This window comes from Azolla caroliniana, unplaced genomic scaffold (assembly GCF_043228905.1).
Source record: "Azolla caroliniana isolate FFs.n. ecotype wild unplaced genomic scaffold, voAzoCaro1.0.p SCAF_1, whole genome shotgun sequence".
NCBI classification, from domain to species: domain Eukaryota; kingdom Viridiplantae; phylum Streptophyta; class Polypodiopsida; order Salviniales; family Salviniaceae; genus Azolla; species Azolla caroliniana.
Genome location: NW_028230436.1, coordinates 26,614,966 through 26,635,405, shown reverse-complemented (window position 1 = coordinate 26,635,405; position 20,440 = coordinate 26,614,966). Strand labels below are relative to the sequence as shown.

Below are 20,440 nucleotides of genomic sequence, written 5' to 3'. Positions count from 1 at the left end.
GGAAGTGTGAGTGGGATGGTTTCACACTGTGTTGGGCGGACAAGAAACAAAGGAACCCTATCCCATCCCATCCTAACAAAAATATCTTCCTCATCATCTTCCTCTATTACTACTACTAGTAAGTAGTAGTACATCACATACATACTTATTACTTTAGTAGTAGAAGTACTTCTGCTTTCCAAGTGTATGTATGTATGTAGATTACATATACAATAATACACATACATATATAACATACATACTAGTAGTAGTCGTAGTACTCTCTCTTTCTCTCTCTCTCTCTCTCTCTCTCTCTCCTCCGAAAGTTAGGGTTTCGTCTCCTCCCCTGTTTCTCCCCCCCCCTCACTATTTCTTCTTCTTCTTCTTCTTCTTCTTCTACTGCTTCTGCATCTTGTTCCTCTGCTTTCTTCCTTCCTCTGCTTTCTCTTTCTCTTTCTCTTTCTCTTTCTCTTTCGCCATGTCTGCTGCGGATGTGGAGTTCCGGTGCTTCGTCGGCGGCCTCGCCTGGGCCACCGATGACGAGAGCCTCCGCGCCGCCTTCCAACCCTATGGCGAGATCGTAGACTCCAAGGTATATTTATATACATATATATATATCTACTCTCTCTCTCTCTCTGCCTTCATCTTGCGTACGGCTTCTATGGGATGGGACTGTTGCAGCCTAACAGACCAGGAAGACAGTATTTCTCCTTCCCCAAGCTTCCATGGAAGCTTCCGATACTAGAGAACAAAAAATGCATCAGCGAGACACTGAGGCTCCTTCCTTCTGATTTCTCTCTTCCCTAACTCCTTCCCTTCCTTCCAAGGAAGATTCCACTGGGATGTGCGTGTCGTGTGTGTATACTCTTTTTCATTTCTTTATTCTTGCTCCTCTGCCTGTGACTTACCCTGTGCTGTAACACACACAGAAGGCACTCTTTAACCTTGATGCGAAAAGAGAGGGTTTTTAAGTTTTCTCCATTTAACTTGTCCACAATCTTCCTTTTTTCCTTCACCTTCACTGGGTCATCCATCCATGGAAACTTCGACAGAAACGAAGGAGAGGTAGCGAGCAGAAAAGTAGAAGTTTTGACTTCTGCTATTTTGTTAAATCTACTTCTCTTATTTTAGCAGAATTTCCATTGAAGCTTCTCTCAACAGAGAGGTAAAAGAGTAAAGCGTGCAGATTTGAAAATGATTTGTTTTGATTTCATTCCTCGTCTTCTTCCCCACTTTGTTTCTCCTGTCTTCCATGGAAGCTTGGTGTAAATAATCAGAGAGGCAGTTGTGAAATATTCTTTGTGAGTTTCTGTTAGTCCAGGAAGCGTGATGTTCTTCAGAGAGTCTTAGCTGTTGGAGAGAGAGAGAGAGATTAGAGGTACAGAGAGGGAAATAGACTTTTTGGATCTTTTGTTGTCGTGAGAGAATTTGCTCTTCTCCGAATCTGTCTCTGGTGTTTGAGATGTGGATCTTCCAATTAACTTTGCTCATTAGTTTTCCAAAAAGTATTTTCTCCTCACTTTTGACGAACGTTTGGTATTGTTCATGATCCAGATCATCAATGACCGAGAAACTGGGAGGTCACGGGGTTTTGGTTTTGTGACTTTTGCTGATGAACAGTCAATGCTAGATGCAATCGACTCAATGAATGGAAAGGAGCTAGATGGCCGCAACATTACAGTGAACCAGGCCCAAGCAAGGTCTGGAGGTGGAGGTGGAGGTGGTGGAGGCTACCGAGGATCTGGTGGTGATGGTGGTGGTGGTGGTTATCGTGGATCTGGTGGTGGTGGTGGAGGTTACCGTGGCTCGAGTGGTGGTGGCGGAGGCGGAGGCTACCGAGGTTCTGGCGGCGGGGGTGGTGGCAGCTATGGAGGTGGATCAGGTGGTGGTTACCGTGGCTCCGGCGGTGGCGGTGGAGGATATGGTGGTGGATCTAGATATGAAAGCGGTGATAGCTATGGAAATGGTCGATCCGGTGGTGGTGGCGGCTATGGCTCCGGCGGTGGTGGAGGTGGAGGTGGCTATGGCGGTGGTAGGGATAGGAATGAAGGCGGTGGCTATGGCAACAAGTCAGGTGGAGGCGGCTGGTAGTTGGAATGTCTTGTTTGGGTTTTTTGGATTTGTGCTTTTTTGACCGTGTTGATGGATTTATCATGGTGGACTCTGTAATGTTAAAACGATGCTGAGAGATGGTCTCGTTTGTTCAGCTCTTTATGGATCTACTGCTACTGCTACTACTACTACTAGTGATAATACAGGTCCTGTGTTTGTGATGATGATACTATTGCGTGGTTTATAATGTTTTTGGGTGATTGGGTTGGATTTCTGCTGAAAGAAGATTCCAGGGTTAGCTTGGGTTTTACTTGGTTTTCTTCAACCAGTAGAGAAGTGACTGACTCTGTAATGTTAAAGCAATTCTAAGAACTTGTATGATCGTTAACAATGCTGGGGTGATTTGTTTGTGTTAACAATGCTGAGATAAATTGACATAGCTTTAGAAGTTTTTATGCTACTTACTATCTTTCACAAGATGGTTACCTCCATGCCAACATTGATGAAGAGTTTTATAATGCCATCAATGCCGAGGGTGGTTATTTTGATGTCAATATTACTGAGATACTAAGAATATTTTTTCTCGTTCCAACAACGCAGAGAAGATTTATGTCAACATTGTTTGTTTTTGTGAACAATGCTGAAGTGGTTTATTCATGTTGATGATTCTGATGTGGTTTATTTATGTGAATGGTATTGACATGGTTTTGCCCTGTTTACAAAGCTGACATGGTTTGTTCATGTTAACTCTGCTAACCTGGTGTACTTGTATTGTTGATGACATGGTTTCATGTTAATAATGCTGATATAGTTGTTCCATTATAAAATTGCTGTGCTGTTTTGTTAACGTCGCTGATATGGTTTGTTGAAGTTAAGTTCCCAGTGTTTATTTATCCATGTTTACATGGCTTGGGATAACTTCACCAATATGATTTTTCCCTATATCAACAATGTCTGGAAGGATTTTGTTATACTAATAATGCCCAGGAGTTCTGTTCAGATTAACAGTGCTGAAATGGCGACCCACTTTTATTCATCTTATGATTGCTGTAGTGTTCTGTTTATTGCAACAATGCTTATTCTCAATCATGAATATATGAGGTTCATTCTTACTGCTAGATATGGACGGAAGTCTCTGTATTCTACTGTAAGACTTGTGAAGCATTCTATGTTTGTGATCTTTTCATATGTAGTTTGTAAGCTTAATTTCACAGATCCTTTCTCATGTTGGATATGATCAATGGCCTCTCTTCGCTACCCATCTCTTCATATTGTATGTTGTTTGTAGGGGAAGTATTATGGAATGGATCTTATGGTAAGTTGTTGATACTATCTATACTCATTACAATTTTGCAAATCGTATGGCTGGCAGAATATGGTTTTGTGCAGGGGCTTATATTTCTATACAGGACATCCTTTTGCTTATAATTCGATTATCTTGATGTGTTTGTATAAGAAGCCTATGCGTATATTAGAAAGTAATATTTGAAGGGGTTTTCTTGTTTGCTGATTTATGTATGGTGTACGATTCATCTTTCATAGCTTTGTTTGCAGTCTTGTCTTTTGAGTTTTAACTTTTGAATAACATTTTTCTCTTGGCTATAATTTATGTTATCGTGTTGGTGCAAGATGCTTCTGTCGAAAATGAAAAAGCATGATGTTTTTTAGATCAAATCGTCCTTTTTCTTTAGTCAATCAAATCAAAGTGACGCACTCAAAAGTCTTGTGAAAAGAAGGATGGTAGAATATCTTACAGATTATTCCTTCTGGAAAAGCCCAGCTCTTCTAAAATTGTGTAAGAGTATTGTTATAGCACCTCTCTCTCTCTCATACTCTTTGAGTCTTTTATTGATGCAAATAACATTGTCCAATAATTGTTATAAAATGTAGAATACATTCCTCATAAATCAGTGCTCTAGTTATTACCACTTACCTCTAGATGCCCCATTTTGAATATGGGGCTGATAATTATGGTCTGGTTCCCATTACATGTCTAACAAACAAGATTGTTGATAATAATGCACCACAATGTCATTGAGGTTGAGTTAAGGTAACTGACCACTATTCAACAATTTACTACCTCTAGTGAAGGACAGCAAACCTGCGTTATGCCTATTAAACACTGGTCATATGAGTGTCACCTCTTGGTCTGTGTGAGAATATTAGAGACAACTATCCTGTGAAGAAACACCATGACTGAGCTAGCTTGAAAACTCTATTGCTGCTTGTGCCATAAGAAAAAGTTACCATGTCTGAAGAATGTGCTTAATTGAAGGGCCGGCTTTTCCAATGAAGATGGGAAACCATCCACCTTCAACACATGTTTTTTTATTCATAAAAACTTAACGTATAATAACACTGTATATTAAGTATTATCTCTATTTATAAAGCCATCCTCATAACACGTTTATAGGTCAAGTAGCTGATGGTTGTTTAGTGTGTGGAGAAGCTTATGAACTTGAAACATGGTATTGCTTGCTAAAGCACGTAGTGAAACCATAACCTTTGTGCATCATTATGTAGAAGCTAAGTATAATCGTGGAGACAGTCGTAAAACTTGTGCTTTGCAGCATTGATGTTGAGGGTTCACGTATCGAGCAAGGGGCTTTATTTTGCATTTTTATTATACAAAATTGTAGACTTCAAGATGATGGAGAGTTGGTTGCTACCAAAAAATGGTTTTTAAACATTTGACATTTACCCACATTCAGCAGCGAAAAAGGAGAGAAAACAATAACAAATGCTCTTGAAAACACAAATCTATTATATAATAGCAAATTAAGTTTTATGATTCTAATAAATTTATTTTACTATCTCATTTCTTGATGGCTTCAAAAATAAAAGCTGGAAGAACTTTGGGCACAATATATTGTATGGGTAATAAAAAAGTAGTAAATGAACGCATAGTCTTCTCGATGCTATTTCATCCTTCAACACTCTGTTATGAGTCTAGAGTTGCTTGTGCGAACTTATATAGTCAATTGATCTATTATTGTTGCAGTGAATCAAAAGGGTTTTGTATATCATTACATTCCGCACCTGTATGTTATCGATAAAAAGTTGACGAATGTGGTGTATGAGGTACCCATGTCAGTGTGAGTTGACGTAAAGGTATCTCTACACGGTTACATTTGAAAACATGTACAATATTTCACATTAAAATTCGTGAACATGTTACTAGTCATTAACAACCAAGGCATCTCTCATCTCGTCCCGGATTTTGAGAACCTCATCCCACATACCCGCTTGAGCATACATGTTTGACAACACTACATATGCTTGGGAGCAATTAGGCCAATAGGTGATAATCCATTGAAACACATATCTTCCCTTATCAATATCACCATGAATTCTACAAGCATCCAACAATGCCATGCATACCACATCATCACAAAGAGTATGTGATTCCATTACTAGACAGTTTGCCTCGTGTATGAGGCCACATCGTGCCAATAAGTCAACCATACAAGCAAGATGCTCCGACGTTCGTGTCACATCATGAAACACCTGCATAGCAATGAAGATGTGTCCTCCTTCTTGCACCATCCCCACACGAGTGTATGCTGAGAGAATTGCACCAAAGGTTACGCCGTCTGGTTTCACATCTTCATCTACCATCTTTTTCCATAGATCTTGTGCTTCTTTGCAGAGACCTTGAAGAGAATATCCGGTTATCATAGCCGTCCAAGTGACCACTTGCCTTTCTCGCATACCATCAAATATGTTTCTTGCATCATTGATCGATCCACATTTTGCATACATGTCAACAAGAGCACTTCCGATAGATGAGATAGATGACAACGATTCACAGTGATTGAAGCTCACCACAACAAGACTATGCACCTCCATGCCCCACTCTAAGATGGCCATAGTGGAACAAACCTTGAGAATGCTACTAAATGTAACGTGGTTTGCTTCCACTTGTTTTTGCAACATCTCCCCAACGACGGTAAGTGCATCCTCCCCGAGGCCTTTCTGAACAAGTGCCATTATCAAGATATTCCATGAGGTGACATCATGAACTTGCATGCTTGCGAACATTCTATACACATCCTCGATGCTCCCACGTTTCACATACATTTCGGTAAGTGAATTGCTTACTGAAACATCAGAAAGAAGGCCAATCTCCATCAGATAAACATGAAAAAACCTTCCACAACTAGAGGTTGCAAGACTTGGACATGTCTTGAGAATACTAAGGGCAGTCACTTTATCAGGAAAATTCCCTTCCAATAACATTTGATTGAAAAGAGAAAATGCGTTATCTATATGCCCATGCTGAATACAACCTGCAATCATCACATTCCATCCAATGTTATTTTTCTTATCCCCCATCCCTTCAAAGACTTTCCATGCATCATCATAGCTACCGCATTTCACATACATCTCAACCAGAATACTACACGTAAAGGCATTTAAAATCGTCCCACTTTCTACCAATAGTAAATGTCCAAATCGCCCATGTTCCAGATTTGGTAATGATGTGCATGCTTTCAACAATGTAGAGAATGTAACCTCATCAGGCTCGAATCCATTCTCTTTCATTAATCCCAAAAGAGAATATGCGTCCAGAAGGAGCCCTTCTTTTGCAAAGGCCAAAACCATCACATTCCATGTGGTTAGATCCTTTCTGGGCAATGACCAGAATAGCAAAGACGCATTGTCTACGTCTCCACATTTTGCATACACATCAAGCACTGTATTTAGCACATTAATGTTGTTGGCATGAGCCAAGAAGCTTCCAAAGACTTGTACATGAATTTGCTTACCAATAATCAGTGAAGTGCATCCAATACATGCTTTTAAACCTGAAATGAAGCTAACATCATTAGGCATCATGTTTTCATGTTGGATTCGGTAGAAATACTTGAGACATTCATCATGCATCCCTTGATAAAGACATCCCGACATTATAACATTCCATGTAACTATATCCTTCTTAACAGCTCTCTCAAAAACACATCGCGCATCATCAATGGTCTCACACTTTGCATACATATCAACAAGAGTATTAGTGACAAAAATATCGAGTTCGAATCCAGATTTAACTACATCGGCATGAACATGTTTTCCCCGAACAAAGCATCGCATAGAGACACATGCTTTGAGGGCAGAAAGAAAAGCATATTTGTCCAGTATCAAACCTGAACATTGATATAAATCCTCATACATATGTAGAGCTTCTTCCACAGGTCCATGGCCAGCATATGTTGATATGATCGCTGTCCACGAGAAGAGATTATGCTCTATCATGCCATCAAATACATATCGAGCTTCGGAAACACTGCCACATTCTGCATACATGTGTAACAGAGTATTTTCAAGGTATAAATTATTTGGTTCAAAATGTCCAATGTCATGGGTAATAAAGCCATGGATTTGCATGCCTTTATGTAGGTCCTTTGACTTGATACAATCTTGCAAGAGTTTTTTATATAAGTTCTTCTGAGCTCTTGCTATTGTAGCATGAGCTTCGTTCATTGCTAAGGATAACAACAAATTGGTGTAGGAACAAGAATGATGATGGCATTTTGCTGAGCCAGTGCACAATGATGGGGAGAAACCCCCCCATCCCACATTTAAGCTACATACTCGTGAAAGTACTTCAGGGTTTCAGCGTTTAAGGTTCCGGTTCTTGGTTGTCCAATTTTAAGGGTTCAGAGTTTTGGGTCTCGGAATTGGAGTATAAAGTTGCTTTTGGCGGTTAGAGGTTAGAGGTTGTGCTGTGAAGGTCAGTTTTGAGAGGTGGGGTTTTAGGGTTGTTTGAAGGTTTTTAGGGTTTTTGGATTGGTTGTAAGGCTAGTTTTACAGGTTGAGATGAAGGGTGGAATGCTGAAGCATTCAATGCTAGAGACCAAAAAGAACAATTAGATGCCTCTGTTCCCAAAAACCAGAGTCCATACTTCTGTGAAACATCAGGGGTATTTTTGTAAATATCTTTGGGCTTCCTTTATAAATTGTATGCATATTCCGGGCTCACCAGTGAACAAGAAGTTTTAAAGGCCTAGGCCGCAACTCTTCATACTCCTTGAGAGAGACTCTAATCAATCCCAGCAACAACAATCAGACACGATGCCCCCCCCATATAATAGACAACAATCATCAATGTCTGGCTCAAAGGTTCTTCACTCAAGCAACTTTTCTCTCTTTTTTGTCTCATAAGAATGTCTGAGAGAACAAAAGAAAGAAAAACTGCATTTTTTTTTGTTGCTTTGGCTCAAATTTTGTTCCCTTTTATTTAGAATTGACAAGCTCAAAACTTTGATCGGTTGTTCCAGAGAATGCGCACTAATCCTCATCTATTGCATTGATATCATTGGAATATGTATTTCAAGACTATGAATTTCTTTGCCACTTCATGGTCTCAATCTTTAGCGCCATGTTGCACACAAGCATTCAATACCAACATACTATCATTGCATATAGTTACAAGTTACTTACAACTTAGTTACCTCAAGCAACATTATAACCATAATCAAGGGTTATCTATAACCTTCATCTGCAAATAATAGCAATTATTTTAGCATCAAGCATAGGTGGATTCTAATTAGTATCAAGTTTCAACATTAATTGATGTCGACTTTATAAACTTTTGTAAGTAGTGTATGTAGGTGTAATTAAAAAACTAAGCTCATGATTCCCATCAAATACATACCCACTTTCTCATTAGAAGTATAGTTAGTAAATGAAGTCTCTCTTTGATCAAGTTAAGACACTTCCACATCACAACTAGAAAGCATTTAGTAATTAGAGGAAGTTAAGGAGCCACAACAAACACAGGGGGGAGATTTTGCCCTCTCCAATGGAGCATCATGCATATTGAAAGACATGTTCACAGGAGGGAAAGAACTGAATGTACATTTACTTCTCCTTTAGCATTACCAATCTGCAGCTAATTGGGTACCCCTAGGTAAAACATCATCCAAGGTGGAAGCCAAACCTTTTAGTTAATTTATATGTGAAGGCAAGACAACCGTAAAAAGCCAAACAGAAGAGTGTATTCTATTATATGCCGACAGGTATAAAATGTAACAGCAACATAAGACAATCTTTCACCAACAGAAGACAACCTTTCACCTCATGTACATTAAAAATAACATTTCACTTATCCTGATTGGCAAGCAAACAAATCATGACCTAGATCAACCAAATGAGGCAAGGGCCCTTAAGCCAATCCATTTCACAATATTGTGTGATGGTCAAAGCATTAGAGATAGCAAGAACCTCTTTGTTACAAACATCAAGATAGAACGCTTCTAGTGTGAATATGTATTAAACATCAGCACAACATTTTGACTTGGGTATACATGTATGTATCATCATTTATATATGCATGCATAATATGTGTGTATATTACGTAAGTGATCCAAAACTATATGCATGCATGTATGTATCTATGTATGTATGAATTTATAAAATATAAAATATATATTGAAATGATAGCCGTACATTGTATTGTACATGAAAGGTGTTCGAATCTCTTTCAGATTGTATACAGTTGAGGTAGAACAATCTTGCTTGTGACATACAAGCAAATGATATATGATATAACTTATCTGTCTAGGGTGATGATGACTTATCTCAGCATATGACCATCTGCTTATCAAGATAGTCTCCCGAGCATATATATGACCCCTTATCTTATCAAGACATGGTCACTTGAGCATATGGCCCAACCGTTGTTTTATAGCATGAGCTGTCTGCAAACCTTTGGTAGTGAACTCAATTTTGAATACCTTCCAGTACCTGAACACTTTTGCTATGCTCCCAGGGAATATCACCACAGACAATGATGTGAAGACTTGTCTTTCTTTTAATATTCTTTTTGCTATTTTTTTATTTTCTTACTCATAAAAAACCTGAATTCCAGCTTTGACCATCAAGCCTTCATTTGGATGTCATCGTCATCATTGTCGTGGATACTTGTATGCATTCCTTCCATTCCTAAGTTGTTGTCTTGTACCCATCTTCTTTCTTCTGTAGAGGTATGGACGAAGGATCATATGTTTGTGAAGCTAGGTATGTAAGGGCAGTGACGACATCAGCAATAAGGGGTCGGGTATCTGCTTTCTCTTGTAGACACATTGCCGCCACCGCAAGCGCTTGATAAAGGCCTCTCAAAGGATATTGCCCTTGTAATAACGGGTCTACCATTGACAAAAACTTCCTTCGATCCTTGAACAAGGGGCGTGCCTGACAAATGGACCCCAAATGAAGTATATTAGAGATAATGAATGTTGGAGACCATAATTAATTCTTCCATTGAAATAAAAACAAATTAAATTTATATATCAAATGCTTTGAAAGATTTCTTCACTGAATATTACAGAAAAGATTGAGTGCTATTAAATTCCAATACATATTGGCAAGCAAAAAAAATCAAACTAACAAACACTGAGCATATACTCACATGCTATTTGAGATGAAAATAAAAAATCAAGAAAACTATTCACTAGGAGTTTTCCAAAACGGTATATATCAAGGTTTTAGGAAGCTTGCCATCATTACGTAGGAACAAAGTACTTGACGGATTTTTGCCAAATATTACAAAACCATTAATCAGTACATATTATTTCAATATATTTCTTAGATGCTGAAATTAAACCCTGACATGAAAACAATCAGCTGCTACTAATAATCTCTATTTCTCATGATGTTTTGGAGTCTTTTAAACTATAACTGATAGACAAAATAGGGAGTAATAATGTCCACCAAATGGCTACATCTTTTAAGGCTTTTTCGGGATTTTTGCGTATATTTTTTTTGTGAACCTTTTCAAAAGATTCATCAAAAGTATCCCAGACAAAAAAATAAGAATTTACATTAATATTTGCTACAAAATGAAAAGTTGCCACAAAATACCAGAACGCCGTTTAACTTTTGGCTATTTATGATTAACCCTGGGCGTTCAAAAAAATCTGTGCTATTAGGATTTAGTAGGATATAGTTGGGCAATTGTTTATATTTAACAACTCCTTGGGATTTTCTTTTATCCTGCTAGTAGTTGTAATAAAGGTCAAAAATAACAAAATACAGCTTTAATTGATGGGTATGTACAAAATACCCCTTAGCTTATGTTCTTTTCATAATCCCTATATTTTCAAATTTTACCAGCCTGCCCCTCTGTACAACAAAATTTACTACAACAGAATAGTTGGTAAAATTTGAAAACTTTGGGGATATTTTTAGTAAATCCCAATTAAATTCTGGGCATTTTCGGAATTGGTTTTATAATAAATATGCAAAACATTACGGATATTTTAGTGTTTCCCCCCTTCTTTTTTGCATTGGATACTCATACTTACCCAATTAACAAGATTCTGTTCTGCTGGAGGTTTCAAATCGTCGATAGCTTTCCGTCCTGTGATCAACTCCAAAAGAACCACGCCAAAGCTATAAACATCCGACTTAACTGTGAGTTGGCCAGTCATAGCATATTCAGGAGCACAATAACCATAAGTACCCATAACCCTTGTGGAAACATGTGAATTGTCTCCGACAGGACCCAGTTTAGCTAAACCAAAATCCGATAACTTTGGGTGGAATTCTTCATCTAACAAGATATTAGATGATTTGAAGTCTCGGAAGATCACAGGTGGATTTGCCTTATCATGCAAATACTCGAGACCACTTGCAGCACCTGCAGCAATTCTCATTCTTGTATTCCAATCCAGCACTGGTGTCTCAGGAGAAAGGTCTGTAAAAGAAAAGCAGATCTTAGAACATGGCATATCCAAACCAAATAACTGTCGACAAACATAATGAAAATGATTCTATCCAATTAGTATTTGAAAAACACATTTTCACATAAACATAACAATCTTCATCTGCATATGTCAAAATGTTTTAAATTCACAGGAATCTTACTACTTTTCAAGGGTCTTTATTCTAAAACATCTCAGAATTGGGGATACATACATATATACATATATACCCTTTGTTTCAAAATTTGACGACTAGTTTACAAATCCTGCAAGTTGCAAACCCAAAAAGGGACAATTTTTCTTGTTGACCATTGATTCAATGTTTTTCATTTTCTTTTAATTCTTTTTGGACCCTTGATTCAAAATTGTGGGTTTTCTGACTTTTTTGATTCATACCAAAAAGGTGATCTTCTAATGATCCATTAGGCATGAACTCGTAGACCAAGAGTCGTTGATCTCCATCGGCACAGTATCCAATGAGATTGACAAGGTTTGGGTCATGAAGCAAACTGAGAATCAATACCTCCACAAGAAATTCTCTGTTACCTTGTGGGCCATTTGTGTCAAGTATCTTTACAGCCACAATCTGCAAAAGAAAAAAGTAAATATCAAGTCGCATACATGATACTGCATACTAGCAATGATAATATAAAAGCAAGAAATCCAATGTAGAAAATTCAGTGTTATGTGCACACATGTCACACATAACTCCATGCATAATACGAATAGCTAAGATCTCAAATAAGACAGCAGAGAGGACCCTTGTCATGTGTATGTCTTTGGATAGCCATAGTCTGGATGCCAAAATAAAGCAGAAGAGATGGGCCCATTTGCATGTGCATAGATATATCCATCCTCAACCTGGATAGGCCTAGTGGAAGGGGTTTAGGAATGCATGAAGGGCTAGGTACCATAGTCCAGACTTTAGAGATTATAATAAGGTTAAGAGATGTGACACATTTGTACACAGACAAACCTATTTATCCATGCTTTAGTCTCAATAGCTGTGATCTGGCCTAAAATTTATGCGTATATGTGGGGCTATCAAGTCTGTTATTGAACATTGGAAAGCTAATCACTATGCCTTCTATTTGTTTATTGGTTTATCAAGATTAACTTAATTAATTACACAATCAAGTTGTCAAAATCCACACAAAACTTCATAATTGATGGTAATGGAAGGGCTACCTCGTCTCTTATTGACATTGGAGAGTTAATCACAAAGCCTTCTATTTGATTATTGGTTCATCAAGATTAACTTTAATTACACGGTCACGTTATCGAAATCCTCAAAAAACTTAACAAAACCAACCTGGCCTGAGCTTTCAAGCTTGCCTTTATACACTCGTCCAAAGCCACCTTCCCCTAGAAAGTACCCTGCATTAAAGTTCTTCGTCGCCACTGCAAGCTCCTTCAGTGTAAATGTTTTAGCAGAAATGTGTTTTCCATCACCATCATTCAAATGTTCTGTCCCTTTGACCATAAAAATGTAACAAATTAGCTAATGACTTTAACATAAATATATTAAAACTTTGATGAAAATATAATTATATGATTTGATAACATGAGAGTTGAGATGATAACAAAGGCAAAGGAGCAGTTTAGCTTCATATATATAGAATTCTATGAATTAACAATATAAGACTATAACAAGGTGGAAGAAACTAAAAGTTTCATATGAATATATGAGTAGCATATGGATGAAAATCAACATGGATAACTCTATGAAATGGAACATCGAACATCAAACTTCACTAAATTACATCCCTAAAAAGGAATCCAACGTCATATTAGAACCACTGGAAATGGAGAAGTCTGCACGAGTTCATCTCAATCCATCAGGGGCATGAAAACACATGTCTCAATGCCAATTTGACCTGTGCATAGAAAAATTTGCACTTTGCACTTCTCGAAGTACACATCTTTCATTGCACCCATAGGAAATAATTTTATATCATATTAGAAGCATCAGACGCAAAACATACACATAGAAATATGGATCAAAATCCATGCTACTACTGAAACTTTCATATGAATCAAAACTAATGTAGCTAACACTATACACTGTAAAAGAATGATACTTCTTAATAGCAGGGATTAAACACAGCTGATACTCACAGGTTTGCAAGATAATTCATACATATCCAATGTCTGTAGCTAAAGAATAATGTAACCTTTCAGAGGATCATCTAGCTCATCACTTTAATGGAAAATGAATCTGGTTAACGCTGTATAAATTTCATTAGGATTCATACCAGGCTAGAGATCAACACAATTTCTTTATTCCTATTCTTATTATATAGATTGTCAGCAAGCTGATCTTTTAATAGATAAATGAGGTTTATTTATGTTATGCGTTATGTGCACACACGTAACCCTAATTAGAAATCAATAACATGGGCTAGGTAGAGTCCCATTTACCTTAGCTCTGGCCTTATTCTTGATTCCTAATAAGGTCATTTCAAGGCGTTCCTTCCCCTTTAGCCTAGATCTATACCCTACCCATTATAACAAGATTTACGTATCAGTGTGCTACCAATCATACATTAATAGAGACAATTACACCAAAGATATAACTTTCCACCCAGCCACATGCTTATCTGGCTTCTTTTGTCCAATGAAATCAACAATTACTCAACTACGCCAGGATTTATACATACATCATAGACACACACTTTTGACACATTAGACAAGTACTTACACACGATTGCATGGATAGATATAGACCCTCGTAGAGAAGTACAGATATGTATACATGTGTACCTGAATGGCCTTTCTTGGGTATAGATGATCCTGTTTTCTGTTGCGAAAACTTCAGGTTCTCCACTTTGCAAGAAAGCTTCCACGATCTTCCAGGGGAACCATCAAGACAAGAAAAACATCCCCCTCCACTATTTTTCACATGTTTGCCCATTGACTCTATCTATCTATCTATCTATCTGTTTAAATGACCGTAACAAAAGAGCACCAAATCAGGGGTAAAGAGATAAAATCCAACACTAATAAGTGCACAGATTTTAAAGAAAGCAATGAGGATGGCGGTGTCTGACCTTGTTGAAAAGTAGTAGTAGAAGAAGAAAACAGATTTGGTTGTGTAATTTGAAACAGGGGAAGTGACAGATACCAAAAAATGGATTGAGTAGTGAAGAAATGCCCTACAAAGATGCAAAAGGAAGATATACAGAGATTAGAAGCGAGGTTTTCCAGGTTTAATTAGTGATAGACACAGAGAATGGGATATGGAGATTGATGAACCCTAAGAAGACTTTTCTCCTTTTCCTATCTCTGCATCTCATCATTCATATGACAAGGTCTAATTTTACTCGGGAATCATTTTCCTTAGCTTACAACAAACAAACAAACAAACAAAAATACAATACAATACATACATACATACATACATACATACATACATACATACATACATACATACATACATGCAAACATACATATATACATACATACATGCATACATACATACATACATACATACATACATAACATACATACATGTTGGGGATGGATTGGACTGCCTGGCCAAAGTGCTTCGGGCACTCGGACACCGGTCATTTCATTGGGTCTCTTTTCTTCCATCGGGCTAATATAAACAAAAAGTCGGGAAATTCCAATATCTCATTCTCTCTCTCTCTCTCTCTCTCTCTCTCTCTCTCTCTCTCTCTCTCTCTCTCGATGAATGGGTAAATACCCCATCTTTTGTTGTAAACCAATTGTCTCGTGGGCCAATTTTGGTCTTAGAAGACATTAATATATCTTTCTTTCTTTCTTTCTCTCGGACACCGGAAAGGTAACATGTCTCTTTCATCTTTCCACACGGTAAAAAGGAAAAAAGGGTACAAAACCCTGACACAAAATATCTAGAGTAGCATGTACTTTTATCTTATGGGTGTTTTCTATAATGCATGTAGTCAATAGCCGTAGGACCCCCCAATTGCTCTGTCTTTGTCTCTCTATGTCTCTCTCTCTCTAAAACCTGAAAATGGATGGAGTGTGAAGAATCATGGGATGTATGTCAGCTTCTTACTCCTCTCTGGAGCAAGATTTGGCCTCTTGTTTGGCTCGATTTTTTTTTTCTCCCCATTTGTTGTTCATTTAGGCCATCGTCAATGTCACTTTGTTTGGGTCATTGTTGTTGTAGGACTAAGCTTACGAACCAATTCTATAACTAATTTTAACGGGTTAGGGGAGAGGATAGTCGGAAACAATTTATCTTAGGGTTTGGGACAAACCCATAATGGACACATGTCATGATCACTTAAATTTAGTCATTGTATTAACATCAATATGATGTTATGTTTTACCTTGGGTGTTGAATAATGGGTCCATATAAGGAAGCTTCGCCTTACCAACAAATCTTGACAACGTCTCAAGTTGACGTAATGCAGGAGGTAGCTAGTCCTCTTTACATAGCCCAATATGTAAAGCTCCCAAATCACCGCTTGTTCCCAGGGCAACTAGTTTCCCAAATATCCTACCATTAACCTATTCAAATTAACTATTGAATTGGTTCTCAAGGTTGTGATTATAACATTCTCGTTGACAAACACCATGCATTTAACATCACCACGCTAAAAATTTGGGGTTTTAGGATTTGAGATATAAGGAGATAAGTGATTCAATTATCTATTCTCACTAATCAATTATTGATTGGGGCTCTTTTGTGTTGAGTGGAACCATGCCATTAGTACTCACTAGAAATTTAGGGCTTTAATATTGAGACAAAGAGAGCTAATAACAACATTGCCGAGATGGTCGTGTCTTTACTTTTTGGAGACCATAAGTCATTATTGCAATACTCAATGTGAAATACCATCTAGGAGAACTAATGTATAGTGTAAATATGTTATTTTTGTTGTCCAATGATCAAGGAGGGTTTGAAGCATAGATATTTTATATGCTCAAATGCTAAAGTCTTTTGGGTTGTTCTTTATAAATTTGGTCATTCTTAACAAGGACTTTTTTATCGCGTTTTAGTTGGTTTTCACTAAGGATTCAGGAACTAGTGATTTCCCTCCCATCATATAATGTTGTATTTTATGCCTTAGTTATGTAGTGAGGTCTATGGTTTAATTGGAGAATAAGAAAATAGGCTTTTCCTTTGTGGTCTTCATGTAGTACTACAATAGGTAAGAATGTTCAAAGTAAAATTTTGATTAAGGAGTTTTCACAACTAGCATAATGGGCACCTTGTCCTTCTAGAAACTTTAATTTAAGTAGTTTTACAACAGCTTATTGTAATTAACATGCCATAAAAACCACACTATTATGGTAGGGACACCGAGGATTTTTTATATTATTGGGTTGTTTATATATATATATATATATATTACTTTTATAGAATATATAAACATGGGTTACCCACTTTTGTGATGGCCGATTCCATATTTCCTTGTGTTTTCATCTAAGACATATTGGAGATATGTAGGAAATGGGCATCTTATCTATGAAAACAAACAATGTTTATAATGAGTTAATGTGCATGCATGAGTGGTTGATAGAGAGGGTTACAAGAGAAACGAGATTTATGAAGCCCATAATACACTGGCAATGTGTGGTAGAGATGGGTTGATGTCAAGGTCTTTTTGGGCATGTATGTATTTCTATAGTACCCCATTCCAATGGATCTGATTTAGGTTTCCCTCATTCACACTTTCGAATAGTTTTTGAGTTTTTGGGATCCTAGTGGTTATAACGTTTTTGGTGTAATGTCTTCATATTTGAGGCCCAATTTGGACATTTTAGGCAATTGAAAGGTAGTTTGGCAATTCTTGTTATTGGAAAGGTGTCAATGCTTGAGGAGATCCAAATATGTCAGTTTGTAAGGCATCATAAATCACCTTTTTCATTGGCCTTTTCATCACATGGCTTCACAATTTATAAAGTTCATAAAATCTCAGTTGAGATTCCAAGGTTGTCATTCTTAAAGTTATTAACAATTATTTCCCTTTTACATAGGTAATATAACTTTATTTACAAGAGAGAGAGAGTGTGTGTGTGTTTGAAAACTTTTCAAGATGTGTTATTTGAAAGCTAAATTATGGATTATCATGAGTACAACAATGAGCACATTGGGTGTTAGTTGAACTAAAAGAAGAATATCAACCAAGAGTTGAAGTGTGCTAGCATAATCATTCGGTCTTGATGGATGTCGCTTAGTTGGTAAGGTTGCCCAATGGAGACCAGGAGGTCATGGGTTCAACCCTTACATTCCACAGTGGCATCTAGTAAATTAAGATATATCTATATGGAGTAAAAGAGTAGTGTAACAACTTATCACTAGGGGAAGCTAATTACGATAAAAGAGAGAGATTCTATTATCATCTTTTGAGGTGAAATATGACCTATGAGAGAGAAAGAGGGGGGGCATTGATATTAATTTTATATGAGCATATGGTGGCTCATCGATTTACTTTCTTTCAATGTTTGAGGGTGTACAACCTTGGATAAAACGGTCGCATACTTTATAGAAAAGACATGATGGTTGATGAGAACCAAACTTGGAAACATAATGGTTGAAGCTAATTGATGGAATGTCAATAATTCTAAAATGTATGTCAAACGTGCAAGCTCTCTAATAGTTAAACATTTGTTGACATCTTGGTAAAGTATTTTCGATTTTGTGTAATGGCATCCTCCACAAGAAAGGGGATGTGCTAATTCATTACACATTGAGGTTTTGACGACATCAAGGTTGTTGAGGTGGGAAGGTAAACAACTTCTTAACCTTCAATTTAATTGGATGGTTAGATTGGGTTCGGAACAATCAATAATGCTATGTTGGTGTCACAAAGAAGATTAATGGCCTTTCGAACAAGATCAACATTTCATATTCCAAAAGGTTATACCTTTATTTGGGATAAGTTGCAATAATTACTTTCTTCGTACGAGTCAATTCCTGATTTAGACGGGGGATCTCAAGAGCTTGATTGGACGATTGTTGGAAATAGGAGATTGACTACGATATCAACAAACGATGCTTATCACAAGTTGATTGACAAACATCAATGGATGAAAGAAAGGGTTATAAAGATATGGGGTTTTCATAAGCCCATTACTTGGTGGCTTCATGTGATCAAGGTATGTTGGTGTTCTTGATTAATGTTATGAACTAAGGTATTCATTTGGAGAGTTATGTTTGGAGCTTTGACATTGGGTGATGCATTATAAAAAAGAAACATTGCTTGAGGAATGTGTTTCTTTCGTTCGGTGGAATTGGAACATAAAAGGCATCAATTTCTTTCATGGCCGATGGCTAGGATGGTTTGGATGTGTATCAATTTGGTGTGGATGCCTCTAAATGGAGTGAGCCTATCTTCATTTAGTTGGGTTTTTGCACATATGGAGAACAATGAACCGATGCTTCATTTCCAAATTATTTTTGAGTTCTTGAGGTATTGGGGGCTATGGTTCAATTGGAATATGCGGAATGCCTTCACTTTTGATTCACAAGTTGGAGTGGGAAAATATGTTATAAAGTTAAAAGGACTTCTTTTGTGGCAATTGACAATGCTAGAGAAGTCATGAAATCTCAACCATGAAGAGAGAGAACTCTGTAAGGTCACAACTTGAATTGGTGTGTCGGGTAGCATTGAGTTTGTAGTTGTGGTAGTATTTAGCTCCCTAGAAGGGTTCTATACTTTGTAGTAAGTTAAGTCATTGTGGTTTTGTTTTCTTTCATAATGAAAGCCATTATTTACGGGGAGAGAGAGAGATAATTGGGTTTTGAACCCAAGACACAGTGGTGTAATAACTTACCACTAGGGTAAGGTACTTGCGATAAAAAGAGAGAGAGAGAGATAGAGATAGAGAGAGGTGTCAATAATTGTCGATCAAAATAAATAGGCCTTATAGTCTTATATCTTTGGTCAATCGATAGTGATCTTTATTAATTCATGAGCTAGATTAGCAAAATTCAAAAGATTTAACTCTATCCAAATAAATTATGTGAGTTTGAATCAAAGTTGTGTGAGGGAACAAACTTTCAAACGTTCTAGAACTTCCACTTTTTTTATGAAATGATGGATTGTAAAGGTATCATGTCAATCATAAGGCAAAAATGTGAAAGTTCAAAGCTTTCATTGTTTTGGATCAAAGATGAAAGCTCTTATGGTTCACTAGGAGTAGAGGTTTTGAAGCTTCAGCAAAATGTTTAAATGGTGTATAAATGGTTTGTGTACATGTGTCAGTAGAACGTAAAAGTTCACACCGCTATCCCAAGTAGACTTCTAAAGCATTCAAGGGGTAGAGGGGATGAGAATAATGCTTAGTATGTCCTATACAACAATATTACCCTTATCGTCCGTATCGATCTACTGGAATATGTAGACGATAATTTCAATTGTACAACCATTATCGAATCTGATATTCAGGTACACCATTTACATCCGATTTCATATCTAAGTTAAAATATGTCATTGTAACTTATTTATATTTAATAGTACAATTGAGACTTGAGCACAATTTTATTACTTTGGCTTTGTTGATTTATAGCACATTTGCCATTGGAGAAAAATACTACATCAATTCACTAAATTACCACGTGGTTGACTCAAAAATCTAGGAAAAAAATTGTATAATGGGTGGTCCCATAATTGGGATATATCTGCTATTTATACTAGAAATATAAGACCTTATGAGAATGAACAACCCAAACATTGTACTATTTATTGTTACTACAACTTTGAAAT

General features: G+C 37.1%; 3 protein-coding genes across 3 annotated transcripts; 1 reads left to right on the top strand and 2 right to left on the bottom strand.

Moving 5' to 3' along the window:
- Nucleotides 1–403: 403 nt before the first annotated feature.
- Nucleotides 404–2,422, top strand: LOC147869328 (putative glycine-rich RNA-binding protein 1). Its single transcript, XM_087328229.1, has 2 exons — nucleotides 404–571; nucleotides 1,534–2,422. The coding sequence occupies exons 1-2, from the start codon at nucleotides 458–460 to the stop codon at nucleotides 2,068–2,070; spliced, it is 651 nt and encodes a 216-aa protein (XP_087184355.1). The 5' UTR covers nucleotides 404–457; the 3' UTR covers nucleotides 2,071–2,422.
- Nucleotides 2,423–4,878: 2,456 nt separating this feature from the next.
- On the bottom strand, nucleotides 4,879–7,722 carry LOC147869327 (pentatricopeptide repeat-containing protein At3g53360, mitochondrial-like). Its single transcript, XM_087328204.1, has one exon. It carries the CDS (start codon nucleotides 7,510–7,512, stop codon nucleotides 5,209–5,211), a length of 2,304 nt encoding a protein of 767 aa, XP_087184330.1. The 5' UTR covers nucleotides 7,513–7,722; the 3' UTR covers nucleotides 4,879–5,208.
- A 1,718-nt stretch (nucleotides 7,723–9,440) lies between these two features.
- Nucleotides 9,441–15,072, bottom strand: LOC147869326 (serine/threonine-protein kinase PBL27-like). The gene is made up of 5 exons (XM_087328216.1): nucleotides 14,499–15,072; nucleotides 13,048–13,208; nucleotides 12,132–12,321; nucleotides 11,337–11,728; nucleotides 9,441–10,224 (listed from the first exon to the last, which is right to left on the bottom strand). Exons 1-5 carry the CDS (start codon nucleotides 14,647–14,649, stop codon nucleotides 9,976–9,978), a joined length of 1,143 nt encoding a protein of 380 aa, XP_087184342.1. The 5' UTR covers nucleotides 14,650–15,072; the 3' UTR covers nucleotides 9,441–9,975.
- Between the last annotated feature and the right edge of the window lie 5,368 nt (nucleotides 15,073–20,440).